At 35.8% G+C, this 16,638-nt stretch overlaps 1 protein-coding gene across 1 annotated transcript in view; it reads right to left on the reverse strand.

Moving 5' to 3' along the window:
* The window catches only part of NFXL1 (nuclear transcription factor, X-box binding like 1), a 49,048-nt gene that overhangs the window by 28,265 nt on the left and 4,145 nt on the right, over positions 1–16,638 (reverse strand). The window contains exons 4-15 of the mRNA XM_086611351.1: positions 16,365–16,498; positions 15,190–15,368; positions 14,861–15,022; positions 14,655–14,755; positions 13,297–13,411; positions 12,816–12,940; positions 11,492–11,614; positions 9,975–10,065; positions 6,868–6,988; positions 6,080–6,236; positions 5,258–5,349; positions 1,756–1,777 (exon numbers count right to left, since the gene is read on the reverse strand). Of these exons, the coding sequence (XP_086467477.1) occupies positions 1,756–1,777; positions 5,258–5,349; positions 6,080–6,236; positions 6,868–6,988; positions 9,975–10,065; positions 11,492–11,614; positions 12,816–12,940; positions 13,297–13,411; positions 14,655–14,755; positions 14,861–15,022; positions 15,190–15,368; positions 16,365–16,498 (1,422 nt within the window). The remainder of the gene's footprint in view (positions 1–1,755; positions 1,778–5,257; positions 5,350–6,079; positions 6,237–6,867; positions 6,989–9,974; positions 10,066–11,491; positions 11,615–12,815; positions 12,941–13,296; positions 13,412–14,654; positions 14,756–14,860; positions 15,023–15,189; positions 15,369–16,364; positions 16,499–16,638) is intronic.

The following is a 16,638-nucleotide window of genomic DNA, read 5'->3' on the forward strand; positions in this document are numbered from 1 at the left end:
ATTCTTTTCCTTAACTGTTCTCAAAATCTCAAAGACTAGAACAGTTCATTCCACTCAGAAACTGCTAAACTTCAGCAGGAAGGAAGCACTGCGCTCTGCTGGTTGAGAGAAGGAATGTTTAATCTAGAATATCATATAAAATCAATAAATTTAAATAATTAAATTTAGGTATAGACTCCCTGGGATTTTTCCTTATTAGCTGTACAAACGCATGAAGAAAACATGACCCAAAGTCATTGATTCTGCTAAGACTAGTGTGCAACAGAGAAGGGATTTTAAAAAAAAAAAATTATTCTGAAATAAGTAGTTATAAATATCTATTAATTGGAACCATTTTCTCTAATAAGAGCAGCCATACTGTCCTCTGTTATGGGGAGGGACATAAACTTCACAACGGTGTACATCTGAACAGTATCAAAATCAGTAACATTGTCTAGAGCAAGTTACATATTGGGTCAACTGATCACAGCTTATATTTTGTTTATGAATAAATTCATGGAAGTTAAGGTGAGATTTGGCATATCCTATCACGAGTATGTCATTGACTCAATAAAACATTGGTTGATACACCTGCAAGTTTTATTGTGGAAAGCAAAAACAAACCCCAGCTATTTCAACAACAAACAAATACGCACAGTTGTTCTTTTCATCCATTTTTACAGCATACTTTTCTTTAGCAACTGACAAGCTGCAAAGTAGCTCTATGGAAGCTGTATTCACAGCTCTGGTTGGATTAATAAGTGTGCTGCACAAATAAATTGGGGATATATAAACTTCCATTAACAACATTTGTAGATGTTGCCACTACCTAGTCAAGCTACCATTACAACACATATCAAAAGATTATTAAAGATGGTCAAAGGAAAAAAAAAAGAGGGGGGTGTCTTTAAATATTTTTAAGTGTTTGTGTTTTCTAGAATTTTTTACTAGCTTGAAATGAAACTAGGTTTGCTATAGTATTGTTAGCTGCACTTCGATCGTGAATTTATGCCAAACTTACTAGTAGACATATTCCCAGAAAAAGCTATAATAGCAGTAATTTTTTTAAAGATTAGTTTAGCAATCATCTTTTAAAAATCATCTTTTAAAATAAGTTGATCTTGAATTTCATGACTTTTAGAAATTACTGTAAATAACAATGATAGTTATTTAGCTTCAAGTGTCAGTTAGACTTTCTTATCATGTAAGCCAAAATAGACAATGACTTCATCCAAAACTGGAGAAGGCTGCACACCAAAAAGAAAAGCTAATAAGTAACACTAAAGGAGTTTCCACCATATTGCCTGATTTCATCCATGCACGCTTAGATCCAAGTCATATGAGAATTTTCCTGTATGGCACTATGTTTCTTGTCCTTTTAAAATAAACACAGCAGTTTCTAGAATAACAGGAAAATCTGTGACAGGGAGAGGATAATAACTATAGAACGAGGAAAAAAAAAAAAAAACAGAAGTATTTAATGAAAAAGACCCTCCCCCTAAAATTTACACTATTTAAACAACTGCAAGAATACACAAATAGCTTTAGAAATCATGAGTTTAAATTTCTGTCCAAGAATTCTAAAAAGTCAAGTAGTTATATATTCTTCAAAAAGGAACTAAACCACCTTCTGATATGTAAGCCCTTGTAATAAGGTACTTCATTGGTTTCAAAACATAGAAAAGCCATATATTTCTCTTTAATTTTTTTTTTTTCAGACCGACAAAGTGAGATATACTTCATATTTCACTTCAAAAGGCAGTTTCCATGACTCACCTCATGCTGCCCAAGACACTCCCTGTTAAAGAAAGAAAAATCAGAGGTTTAGAAAACATGTATTTCTTTAATAAGGGACTTTAAACAGTGACAGTGCTTTTCACACAAAAATAATGCAATCTATTTTTAAAAAGTGCAAACTAAGAAAAAATCATCTACCTATGCAGATCAATGCCTTCTCTTTTTCAACAGTTGTTTGGATTGCTAATATTTTATGACAGCAAGCCCAAAATCAGTGTTTCAGATGCAGATTAATTATAGTTGTAGATGAAATTAATAATTTTAGTTTGGAAAATGTATTTAGAAAATCACCTGAAGTGCACCCAAATACCTTCTCCTTTGACTCGACTAATATATCACTTCTTATTTTTCAGTTATTTCAAATAACTACCTAGTCTACTCTTATATTTATGATTCTATCCCTTTTAGAATGGTCTATCATCCCTAGGAGAGGAAAACTGCACTCTTATCAGAATTGTGAAAGTATTAAATGGTGACTCATTCAAACACTGATCTCCTAAAAATTAAATCAATCTTTTGCTCAATTTATTTTGAAAAGTATCTTTTTTTTTTTAACCTCTGATTTCATATCTGTCATCTCCTTCCCAAGTATTATTTTGATTTCTCTACTGAAATCTTATAAGGGAGAGTAATGAAAACATCGGTAATATTCAAGCCAAAACACCTGTAAATAGTTCCTAAAAATTTCTAGAAAGTATTTAAAAGAAGAAAAGTTGCCCTGATAACTTCTCTAACACAAAGCAACTACCAATAGCTAAGGATGGTCTTTAGGACAGCAGGATATTAACTAGAGGAATCAATCTTTCACCTAGTAAAACAAGCAGCAGATGTAGCACAGGAGCCTGTTCTTCACTCAATACACCTCAATTATATTATATCCAAGATAATCTTCCTGTAACCTGTTCATTTGGCTTCTAGGACCTCTGCATTCCATTGTAGCATGCCTCTGTTCAACTGCAAGGGGAAACTGCTTAATCAACCTGATCGCCTTCTGCCATGTAACTACTAAATCTGCAGATGAGAGGTTCCCCACAGCAACTTTGCATTCAAATTGAGATGGAATGGTGTCAGATGAACTACTAGATGCAAGAAAAGCTGGTAGGATCACTGGAGTCAAAGGGGAACGACTAGTTGTTTGTATCCTACTTGGGCACTAGTTACAGGTGGAATTCTTCAGCCTGGGACCTATCTTGTTTAATTTGTTTTTCCCAGTAACTTAGAAGAGACTAAATACACCAGTTTTGCAGACTATGCCAAAGGATGGTGCAATCAATACATTTAAGGGCAGGGATGTCATTCAGAAGGATTCAGACTGACTGGAGAAATAGGCTTAGAAGAAATTCTTGCATCTGGGACTAACTAAATCCCAACAACACTGTCAGCTAGGGACTGACAGGTTGGGAATATAATAGTAGTCTTTCAGCATTAAGGGGAAGGTTACCAAGAAGATGAAGCCAGGCTGCTTACTGAGATTAACAGGAGGGAGGCAAGAGACAACAATCATACTCTGAAACAAGGAAGGTTCTGAGTGGACACATAGTGGAGGAAAAAAAAATTAAAAAAATCAGTATAAGTATAATCAAGCAGTGAAAGCAGTTATCTAGAGAAGCTGCAGAATCAATGTACTTGGGAGTTTTCAAAGTCCAGCTGGACTAAACCGGAACAAATCGGTCCGAATTCAGTGTTCATCTGCTTTTAGCAGGCAGCTGGAGTAGACGACCCCACTCCAAGGTGCCTTCCAGCCTCAGTTGTTCCGTGAAACCAATAGAGCAAATCATTTTCCAGAAACTCCTTTTTAACTATTTACAGAAACAGATACCAAATACACTCCATTCCAAATCTCTGACTGCTCATGTTCAAGGACGCCAAATTATTAGAAAAAACATCTAAAAGTATTGCAAAACCTCTGTGGTGAAGGCTGGAATGTCAACTCACATGCATCTACACAGAATAGGATGATTGAAACTATTTTCCATTACCATATTCATTCAAATGCCACTGTTCTAGCAAAGATTTTAAAAACCCTGGTAATGATCTAAGAAAGCGTCAGATATTTTGCTTTGTAGCAACACATCACTCATATCTATGGTTTTGTTTACTATTACTATTTTGTTAATTCAGGAAACTTCTCTCATCGCTTTAAAAATAAAGAAAAAAGAAAAAAGAACATTACAGTTGCAAAGATCAATCAAGAGTCAGGATATTCCAGAATTAATGTGATCTAATGCTAACAGAACCTTAATTTGCCACAAGCACTACGAAATGCCACAATGCTTCCTCTAGTTACAAAATCAAGTACAACTTTTCCAGTATAGTTTCCTTCTCACTTAGCAGAGTTACCTCCTCTGAGAAGGAGTCTTCAGACTAAAGGAGGTGATTTTGAGGTTGGAATTCAGAGGAACTAGAAGATGGGCCCTACACGATGTTACACTATGACCTCTGCTGAATACCTACATGAGACAGTTTCTACAGGCATCTTCCCAAACGCTGAAACCAGAAAGTTCGTAACTACACATTTTTCTGCTTTTGGGAGTCTCGCTTTGAACCTGAGTATCAGAAGTACTGAGTGGTCATAGTTTTGAACAGAAGTACAACCTATCATAGTATAATCCTTGATAAATTAAGTTCTAAACAAATCTACATAGACAGTTAAATGAATATTTCTCATCATCTTCCTCTGTCTCCTCACTTCATAAAATGAGGACGTAATAATCCCTCATTAAGGAGAGATGTTTAAAAAACAAATAGGCACTAATGCCGGTGAAGTATGCAAGGTTTAAAACAGCAGGAGATTGCAATACAAAAAAAGACCAAAAACCCCAGTATTTCCTTTTTCAGATAAATGTTGAATTCTGAGTCTTTATTCCACAATGTAAACAGAAGTTATATCAAATGGAAAAATGGTAAAAAAAGTCATCATCATATCTTCCCTTATATCCTCAGCATCATCACAGAAAGAGTTGATTCAGCTCTACTCAAGGAGCAGGACCTTCTAGACAAGTCAAAAACAGAAAAGAGACAAGCAGATGGAATGAAGGGCATCCACCTGCCATTCATTAGCATATAATAACCGTACAACTGAGAAACAAGATAGCAATTCATTACGCAGAAAATGATGATCTCATAAACCAAACAAGATAGAAACTATATGGAAAAAGCTGTATGTTACTGAAGACTATCAAATTACAATGGCTGTCTTTGCAATTTTCATATTTTTCTTTTAAGGTAGAACGTATTATAAACAACCAATCTTTACTAATGCTATCAGTCCTTTCACACAGTAAGCACACACACTACAAAAACGTCTATTAAACAACCACCAGTGGCCCCAGTTTTATGAGAATGGTGTTCACAGAGGCTCATGGTGTCTGAAGAGGAAAATATGGTTGTTTTCATGTCCACCTCTACAACAGTATGAAAAAGAAAAAAATCCCTTTACATATCAAAACTTTCTTTTACTTGTTTTCTTCTTCATACTTACACTGGTATAGGAACCTCACAGGGAGGACACGGTAATGCCGTTTGAATAAAAGCTGGCTCAGATGGCTGTTCCCAAGGACCTGCAGACTGATGCTGAAAGCAAAAGACAACAGTAGTTGAATACAAAACACAGTTGGAACTATCTGCTTGATCATAAATAAATATATCATCCAAAGAGATCTCAATTCTAACAAATACACTTTCTAGTAACTAACTTTTTACTAATGGAAATCTCAACATCACCTACAAACAAAAAATTAAAATTTCATTCTTAGCATGGTTAGAGATAGGAAAATGAAGGCCTGTGGCCTTACTGCTAAAAATCAAGCAAAAAGCCAAAAAAAAACCCAATCAGCAAAACAATTCTAAGCATTTAATAGAGGTAAAAATATTAAAATACTTCAATTCTAAACAAGTGAAATTATCATCATGCAGGGCATGCATATGTCATGTTTAAAGACGCCAATTTCTCACTTCTAAGTTGTGTTAATTTTGATGGTTTAGTAAATATCAGAGTTAAAATTTATTTTTTGCTCTTACGTCGAAAGTAATTGCTTACATTTGAAAATAAATATTTCTAATACCACTCTAACAAAATTCTTATTTTCTTGAGTAATTATAACTGCTGAAAACTGCACATTCCATTACATGTATTACAAAATTAGATCACAATAAAGGAGCTGGAAACAGTTTCTCAGTTAAGCAGTATACATACCTCTGTGCTTGATTATTTATTTACTCTGAACTCCAAAAGCCTCCAACATAAGATTAAGGTCAAAGAACTGGTGCTCATTCTTCAGAACACAACTAACTATTTACTTACTAAGCCAGTTTGCTTCACAAGTGCTTCATCGTGGCAGGAAACAGGGCACAAATGACCACATGTTAATTTTTTCTGGCAGGACTGACGACACGGAGGACACCGACCAAAGTGACAGTAGTGTTTCTCCTGGGTAGAGTGGTGACACGTAGGTGGTCGACTGAAGTAAAAATCCAAGAATTAATCAATATGACAGCGAGAAATATGAAGTTATAGTCACTGTACAATTATGCTCAAAATATAAAGAATTGAGATGAACGAGTTATTTTTTTAAAAATGAGTTTACTTCTCACCTTCAGCAGTGATAAATCTTACAATAAAACTACACAGAAGTTCTAAATTAAATTAAAATCAAAGTTGGGTTTGCATATTCAAACAGCTATTTCAATCCTAATTCTACTCTGCGCTAACTAATCTTGCTACACCCCAGTAGAAAATATTCATTTTCCTTTTGCTAGTCACATTTTCTAGGTAAACTGCCTCGCGGAGGTACTTAAAAAGGTACCAGAGATGCCCTGAAGAAGGAAGTGGGACTACAGAATTAGAAGGGCTCAACCTCCCCCTTGACAATAGCAAGCTGCTTGTGAAACCACAACATCAAAGATGTATCCGATAGGAATGATTATTGCTAACATATCTGCATAGTCATGAACACAGAAAACTGAACAGCAGTATCTGTAATCATATTAAAGGAATAATTTTTACCTTGTAAAGTTATATTTCACTACTTTCTTTAAGGACGCCTTAAACTCCACTGAAGAACTAGAAACACACACACTTGCCATACTGACCTGCAGAGCTGTTTGCATTTGGGAGGTTTGATGGTGCGCTCTCTGCCACAGGGCACTTTAATGACAGTTTTTCCACAATTGCATTTCACATCTACAGTCTCTGGACATGGATTACAACTACCTAAAATATATAACAATATGATAATCAGAATAAGCTACCGATTATAAAAAATGGTAACTAATGTAACTCTGAACATGCACATGGTATAATTGTCCTATTCTATTTGATCTAAATAATAGACGGCTGTTCCTTTTTTATTTCTGCTTTAGTTTCAAATCCCTCTTGGGAAAGAGAATTTCACGATCCTTAAAGAACAGTAATAATAATCTTGATTATGCTACAGTTGTTAACTGGTATGAAGTTAGAAACAATCCCTCTCTCACATTTTAAAAAGAAGTCAGGATTATTAAAGCCTAGCCATTTAGATCACACAACACAAATATTTGCTAGCTATATTTCAGTCTTACATACATATGAAGACATGTCATCTTTCCTCTATATTCAACAGATAAAAAAAGATATATTGAAAAACTGGTATGATAGTTTTGCAGATTTTGTATAATATTAAAGAAACATTAATCCTCTATGTATAATTAATGTTTTTTGATAAGACCCTCCTCCTTTATAAAGTTACTCATGCTACTAACCTGATAGATTTTTAAAAAAAAGATATCTGTAAAATACCTGTTTTAATTTATAGCTCTACCACACTATTTCTTCATCAAGTGCCAACTGCTACGTTTTATTATTGAGTAATTATCAGTAAGAATATGCATCTTCTTAAAAAAAAGCATATTTAGACAAGGGATGTTGGCTTACTAATCATATTGCATTCTGAAACCTTAAAGAAAGCAATGCTTTCAAAGTGTTATTGACAACACAACTTTTTAAGTGATTCTGACTTGTTAGCAGGATCTGAGAAACAACACTTCAAGAAGCAGATCTCTCAGTGACAGAAGGCTGCTGAAATGAAAAGGATGGAAGTATACAGCCTTTGTATTGCAAAGTAAATTAAATTATAATAGATTATCAGCACACATGAACAGCTCCTTTTACAAAATAAACAAATAAACCGAAGGTCTAAAGCTATGCTGTCCAGAGCTGCTAATATGTGTACAATTTACTTAAATATTCTATTAACGAAGACAACTGCCTACTTCTGAAAAAGATGGAAGGGCTGAGCTCACATATAAGCCTGAAGTTAAGGTGAGAGCACACTGTTCTCAAATCAAGCATTACAATGTACCATAGTAGGAAACAAAACGTTTCTATTCCCTGACGACACATTCTAAATTTCAGCAAGCATGATAAAATACTTGAGAAAAAACGATACATAAAAATCAAACCACAAACAGAATAGATTAAGTAACCTTTTTTCAGAGACCCCTGCTAAAGGACAAGTGCTTATTATCAGCAACTTCTAACAATACTGAGATCAGGTATCTTTTAAATGACCTCATCTGGCAAATTATTTCCTATGAGACATGCTATTTCCTTTAAAATCAGTGGTCACTGAGATCTGGCAGCTCTTTGCAAAATTAACCTGACCTGGTATTACATACTGAAGATAAAATAATTAATCATAACTTTCAGCAGCTATTAAAATACTAGTGTATAAGGTGAAACATATGAATATAAATATTTTGAAATCATTGTCTTTTTAGGAATATTTTCAAACATTTTGACAAGATACTAGAAATTGTACTAGACTGTAATTTTTTAGAGCACACAGAAGTTCTTTTCTTTTCCAAATTTATCATCTCATATCATAGTTATTAGCTTCATTAGATGTAACTTTTGGCACGAGTTAGCACTTAAATATTGACAATTGTACTGTTTTGATAAATTTCATACACTTTAAAGTGTGTATATTTGATATTTACATTCTCAAAGTTCACTTTTGTTTTCTTATAGGCACTGATTTATTATTTTTATACTGCTGTTAGTTATTAGAAATCATTGTCACTATTAGCCAGGCTGTAAGATGCAAGTAGTATGAAATATAAACAGCTGTTCAGTGTGAAAGTTTATCCTATAATGCAGCATTAGCATCTTAGTTTTCCAACTAGAATTTTATTCTATGATTTAGTTATCAAACTAATGCAGAAAAACAATGTTGCCAGTTTTCTTCTGACAGTACAAAAAGCAAACAAAAAAAGTATTTCCAGGATTTTGGAGGGGTATGAGGGAGGGGGAAGAAGAGAAGGGGCGCAGTTAACATAGAAAAACCAAACCACTAGTTTGTGGTGACAGATTTAACAGCAGGTTAACTGGGACAACTGCCACATTTACCTGTCCTGTCCTCTTAAGAATCACTGCCTCATAAGCAAGATTGACTGAACAAGTTACGAATTATTTCCTGAGTTGTTGCAGTTTACAGTCCAGAATACTAAGGGAAATTATATCAGCTGCTCAGCTGCTGTTTCAGCAGGGCAGCAGCTTCTGTGGGCAATACTGCTGACAGGGCAGCCACTTTTTCAGTCATTCCAATTTAATCCTCTACCAAGTGAATGTCAAAGTAATTGGCAGGATAAAAGCTGCCAGACAATTTTGGCCTTTTTCAAAATCTTTCTAATCAAGATCACTGAACGCAGAAGTTAACTTTTTTGCTATCTTTCATATAGTCAGTAACAAGTTCTTATTTTCTCTTTCACCAGTAAGATACCAATATACATTCAAATCCCAGCAACTTTTTTTAAATTTATTTTAAGCCCACTCGTATCACACATTGTATTCTAGGATTTTTAAAAGCCATCCAGACTCAATCAGCACAGTCATTTCTATGTGTAGTTGGACTTCGTTATGCCTTTTCAGTGAACCGCATGATTTGGGAAAACAAGTCAAGCTATGGATTTTTAAAGCAGCTGGAAAGGGGACAGAGCATTTTCAGAGGAACAATGCTAAGCAAAATTACCAGGTAAAAATTCAGGTTGTCATTATGTAAGTCCTTAAGCTCTAAAAACCTTTCGAACACACTGCCCCCACAAAAAGTCCACATGCAACAAGGGAGAGAATTCATTAAGCACCACACAGAGCCATGCAAATGTGAAGTTTGGCAAAAATAAACAATATTCCATCACTGCAGGGATCCTTCACCTATTCTTACCTCTGTGGCAGCCTGAAGGACATTTGTGATTTCTGCAGCCTAGAGTCCGCCCACAAACTTGATCACAAGGTGGACAGTTTCCAGAACAGCACTATTAAAGAAAAAAAACACAAACAACTCTATATAACTGAAAACTTAGACATTTCTGGTATAAATTTGCCTTCTTCTACCATCTCATTTTTTCAATATTTCTTATTTTAAAAAGTCATGCAATTTAGTCAAATTTCCTCAGACTCATGCCAGGTATAAAAAGGAAGCCATTTGTAAAGTTGTTTCAAAAAAATTCTCATTATGAAATAACAAGAAAACACACATTTGAAAGCATTATTTCAACACACTAAAAAGGCAGAGGGCTTCAAAAAAGCATAAGAACATTTTAAAATAAGTTCAAATTCTTATAATATTTTAATCCAAAATAATTTCAGAAGATTACACATAGGATATCCAACCATTTACCCTATTACTCCGCAATTTCTTCCACTTCTATACTATATTGTCCCTGGCACAAAGCTGTTGCTAACCACTTTTTTTTTTATTATTAAAAAAAAAACAAAAACAAACCCACACACCTTTTACCTTTGTGGTAAAGGTCAGATAACTTCAGGATCAGTTATCTACTTTCTGTTCTTACATAAAGTGGTAATGTAGAAGAATCACAACATCACACCACCACCACAATGGTCAATGCCAGGTCAGGAGACACTGTCACCCTTTCTATTAACTTGAAAGACACAGTTTGGAAGGAGGGTACAAGAAAGGATGGCAATTAGGAAGATAAATTTGGATTTTTTAGCATAAATTAAAGATATTAAGATTGTTTTGCCATCTTTTCACATAAAGTAAACTCACAGTAATAATAATTATTATTATGCTAAAAATACCTAAGAATAAAACTGTATTTTCATGCCTTTCTGTGATAAGAAGTCCAACTTTCGCAATGTCTTAATTCATGCATAGCAGGCAACTTCCAGGCCTTCATGAACCAATAAACTGAAAAGATACGTCTGAGCTATAACTATTCCTTTGACTTAAAATGAGAAGGGAAACAAAACTCCAATTCCCAATTGTCAGACTGCTGCTGTTTGCAGTCACGCATATTAGAAGGTGGAGTGGAATGCTGCGTTGTCAAAAATAAGAGTAAAGTTATGAGATATCCCCAGCTCTTCCTACACATCAAGGAAATAAATTGATTTAACTACTCCAGAATGCATAAAGCACCAGCTCAAGCATAACTACTCAAGTATATGAAAGCAGAACTGCCTTCCAAGGCTGGAAAGTTGTCAACATTCCCTCCTAGTTTTTAAGGCCAGTGAGCTCTCTTAGTGACAGCACTGTTCAGGGAATTCTCATACATTGCAAACTAGTTTGAATGACACTGAAGAAAAGTCTTCTTTCTATACAATAACGTGAGGTGGAACAACAGATTGATGTGATTTATATTTAATACAAAATATTATATAGAAATAAAAACGTTATCTAAACAATACATTTGAGAAACATCATTGCTGGACACTTACCTTTCTCCTACATTGGTGCTTTTGGCAATCACGAATTTTAGTACACTTTGTTTCACACAGATATGGCTTATGACATGGCATGCGTTTAGTGTGCTTTCCACAGCGACACTGCTTTTCAACTTCCTGGGCAGCAAGACAGGGAAAAAAACAGGGTATTTTTAATACAAAGAAAAAAAGAAAAGAAAAAGAAAGGAGAAAATAAAGTGTTCTACTACTAGTTGTAAAGAAAAGTTCATGGGAGAGTAACATTACAATGCTCTATCACAACAGGAAGTATATCACAAGCTCTGAGCAGATTACCTACTGCAATAACCACGTGGGGACCTTGTGTCAGTGTTGCAAACACCGTGCTCTAGACGGCACCTCACTGTGCCCTTTATCTCACCAAGAGGGAAGCCACTGCAAAGGAACCACTCAAGTGTGTAGCACAAGACGTCAAGCGTAAATGCAAAACAAATTCATATAAAAAAGTACCTCTCCTGCATACTACATTAATCCATCATAGAATGGTTAGGGTTGGAAGGGACCTCAAAGATCATCTAGTTCCAGCCCCCTGTCATGGGCAGGGACACCCTCCACTACACCAGGTTGCTCAAAGCCTCATCCAACCTGGCCTTGAACATTTCCAGGGATGGGGCATCTACAACATCTCTGGGCAAACTGTTCCAGTGCCTCACCGCCCTCTGAGTGAAAGATTTCTTCCTTATATCTAATCCAAATCTATCCTCTTTCAGTTCAAAGCCATTGCCCCTTGTCCTATCACTGTATACCCTTGTAAAAAGTCCCTCTCCAGCCTTCCTTTAGGCTCCCTTTAAGTACTGGAAGGCTGCTATAAGATCATCCCAGAGAGAGGGCAGACAGAGCAACAGCTTTATAGGCCAGACCACAGAAGCTCCATAGATATTTAGAGCAGAGCAAATATTATTTTCTTACTAACAAAGAAATAATGTTATGTTACAGCACCTTCCATTTGACTAATGAAGAAACAGCATAGTAAGACAAAGCAGCAAGGAAGCTAGAAGAGCTGGGGGGAAAAAATTAAGTCTTTAATTAAAAAAGACAAAATAAAACCAACCCAAAACAATAAAACCCTCATCGGTGCCTCAATTCAGATGTATAATACTCAACTACTAATTTAGAATTGTGTTGGGGCAGGGGGAGTGGGGTGGGGGGCATAGAGAAAAAAATGTATTCCTTTTAATGAACAGAAAGTAATTGATTTGTGATACATATGACTTCATGTCCTTTAGGAGACTTGCACTGCTCCAGGCATATAGAGTTTAAAAACCTTAACAAAATGTGAACCTGCCATAGTAAGACTAACCTGTCTGCATATTTCACAGGGACCTCGATGACATCGCTGTGAACATTTATGGATGCCACATTCCAGAACTTTGTCACAACTATCACCACAAGTGGGCACATCTTCTGTACAAGGCAATGTAAACTCTAGATGAAGAGAGAGAAGTACAAGCAAACACTTAGAAAAAAAGCCAAAATATTTAGAAAAAAAATCACTATGTAATATGACTTCAAATGCCAATTCGCTCTCATTTTTTAAGAGCTTCTCTAGAATTACTCAATTATTCACATCACCAATTGAACCCCTGGCACTGAACAAAGCTTTGAAAGAATTAAGCAAAAAAGATAAAATACGCTGTCATGGTTTACTCTTTGGAAGAACTTTTTATGGAACCTGCCCTGCAGAATTAACCTAAACTACTGACTGTCAAAGACTGGATTACTTTTTTTTCTTTAAATGTATCTTTTTTTAACAAAAAAAAAAAAAAAGGCAAGCAGCTTACTTGATTTTCCACATGGACAGGATCTTTTCCCAGAACGAGGACAGTCTCCACAGGGACCAGCATGACAAACTTGTTCACATGTGTGATTACCACAAGGCAAAGGCTTCCCACACACCTGGCAAACCCAGAGAAACCAAGTGAATGCAATGTAACAGAACTATATACCAAGACAAAGCAACCCAGGTGGAAAAACTAGGAGTGAGACACACCTGGATAGAATTTAACTTTTCCTGAATTTTGTTAACAAATCTTATATTCACTGAGTTGACCAAACAAAACTGCTCAACCCTGCAGTGATTTTGACTGGAAGACCACTGTATATTGAGGAGTTAGTGGTTCACGTAACAGTTGACCTGAGCAGTCCCAGGCCTGTGCTGTGCCGCACATACAGCTTGGCCTTCATGCCTGTGTTGTGCTGCACGTATCCCTCGGCCACACAATAAACTCATTGTAGCAGGGGAGATTGGAGGCAGCTCCCACTTGGTATCAGTGATTATGCCACCTGCATGCCCTTGCCTTTATCTAAAAGTGCAGCAAGAAGTTCTCATGTGAACATTCTTTCTGCTTGACAGTAAAAATGATGAACAGTTGCTTTCTTCTAACAAAATCCTGCAATAGCTTCAGTGACCACACTGCAGTAACCCTTTCTACAGATGGGGTCTGCGCTGCATGCTGCACATGATCAGAGACCCATTCAACGCTGCACAGCTTGGGTTCCCCGCAGCTAAAGGGCCATACTATTATTTATATTATATTCCCCTTCTCTATAGTGTTAGCCGAAATAAATGGCATTTCAACTGATACTTTACAGAGGCTGAGTGCCTTTCTTACTGGGAACGTAATGACCAAGTACCTCCTGATGCAATCTTCCCCCGCCACTTAATTTTTAAAATTATTTTTATCTTTTACAGTCTGTCAATCCACAGCCTTGGTCCTTGGAATGAGCTGCAAGTACACATCAAAGATTTAATTACAAAGCTTTCATTCTGTTACAGTCACTAGAAGTAAATAACCATGAAACTCTTATCTACTAAGCTGTGGTTTCCACACTTATTTTTGAAGATAGCAGCTGAAATTTCAACCTCAAGTACAAGAAAACAGAATATACAAGGTCAAATTCACTGCTAGCTTAATCCTAGCACAATTCCAGAACAGTGACATTTTAACTACTGTCAGAAATTAACTGGGCCATCCAGTAGATCTATTCTCAAACACTGCTGCTTACGTTTCTTATTGCACTTTCAAAATCTAAAAAATTGAATTATTTTCATACTGAATAAGTTTTTCTAATCCTTAATATGCTGATTATAAATTTTATAAAGATAAAGAATGAGCTAAAAAGGACAGCTTCAACATACCTGATCACACTGCCACTGAGGACTTGCACAAAGTCTTTCTGCCCTCTGTCTTCCACAGACGCACCGCTGTGTACTGACTCGTGGACAAGGCTGACAATCTCCTGTATGTAATTGCGAAGTAACACTGAGAGTAGGAATTGCAAAAGAATGATGTATCTTAACAATCAAAACAAATACTCCTCTGAAGTTTAAGAAGACAGGTCTACCTGCGTGACAGGAATTCTCACAAGTGTGTTGTCCGCACAGCAATGTTCGTCCGCACGGCAGGCGACACGACCATTCCTTGGCACTGCACCTTCGGGGCACTGGTTTAGCTTTCTTACAGTGACAGGTCGTTGTGACCATCTTTGGGCAAGGTGGACAGGGCCCTAAGTACAGGAAAAAGATTACCTCACTAATGGTCATTCAGCAAATGCAGTCTTGACTACCTCTGGTTTATTCTGAGAACTTTAAATATAGTTGGCAGATTTTGAGTAAAACTGTATAACAGCTATATAAATACAGGTCATACAACCAAGAGATGCAATGGATTTACCTGGATGACAAAGCAGCAAACATTTGTGACCACAAGGAGGTTTGAATTCCCTCTCACATATCTGACCACAGGAGTGAGGTACCAGCCATGGGTCCAGTGTGGGATTCTCCACTTTTCCACAGTAACAGTAATACCTACTGGGAGTTTCAGACCGTTTGTATTCAAACCTACACTTTGGACTACAAAAAGGGAAAAAAGGAGCGAAAAGAAAATAAAATTTAAAATATTTTTTTAAAAAGCAAAGCAGTTTTTACAATTTCTGTTTCCCAAAATTGTTATCAGGCTACCAATTAACATTTTTACAACTATTGCAACCAATAACAACACAATTAAATTTATAATATACAATAAAGGTCCAACCCAAACCATTCTGTGATTCTATATATCAGATTTTACAATACATTAATTAGAATGTCTAAGGAATTGCCCTAACATTACAATCTTTGTTTCTCTAAGAATATATACAAAATAATTAAGTGTAGCAAGTATACCGAACAATTTTTATTACGTATAATATATTAAAAAATATATTATTCCTAAAGGTAGATAGGCACCAAAGGCCTGGAACTTGTTAGTACCACAGGCCCTGAAGGCTTTCAGGTGCAAGCCATGGACCAGGGAGGCAACACAAGGAAAAAGAAGCAAAGCAGCTGCCATTTCTGGAAAGGAAAACAGACAAGGAACTCCTCCTCAGAGAAAAATAGAGCCTTTGAAAGAGCTATGTATTAATTTTTATTAAATAAAATGTCCATTTACCCCATATAATATATTACAGGTCATAAACGACTTCTCCATAGTGACTGCACAGTTTTATCATGTGCTTAAATGTTAAATAAAATACCATGTGCCTTGAAGTTTTTCATTGTAAACATTATGCTTAAACACAAAACTAGTTTGTAGTAGAATAAGCATTAGCAACTTGAGATGCTGCAAGCCAACAATTTTGTACCTTATTTCATAAGCAAACCTGCTCTCTAAGATCTCACATTAATATTCCAGAATCATGCCAATGAAAACTTAAAAATAATTCAGAAAAAGAATAGAAAAGTCAGTCTTCTGAATTTTTTTTTTTTTTGGTACACGTCATTTACAAGTATCATTCCTTTTTAAAGTAACTCCAGTTCACTGTGTTTCACAATAAAAGTATCTTTGTAAATGTACCCTGAAGAGCTCACCATGGCCAGGGATAATCTTTCTTCCCAAAATCATCATCCGTCAAAGGAGAAGATACAAGGAAAAGGCTGTCCTTGGCCCACTTTTGGATACACACCAGGTGAAATATACAAAAGCATCCACAACAGCTCCAGACCTAAAGAGCAGATACAAATGTCAATTGCTTTATATTAAGTTTCTTTCTGTTTCCACTGATGGAACATTCATAATATCTAAAGAAATACAAGCTTGCTATTTTACTGTTTAAAAAACAGATTTCCAAAGATAGATTATATC

This window comes from Tauraco erythrolophus, chromosome 5 (genome assembly GCF_009769465.1).
Source record: "Tauraco erythrolophus isolate bTauEry1 chromosome 5, bTauEry1.pri, whole genome shotgun sequence".
NCBI classification, from domain to species: Eukaryota; Metazoa; Chordata; class Aves; order Musophagiformes; family Musophagidae; genus Tauraco; species Tauraco erythrolophus.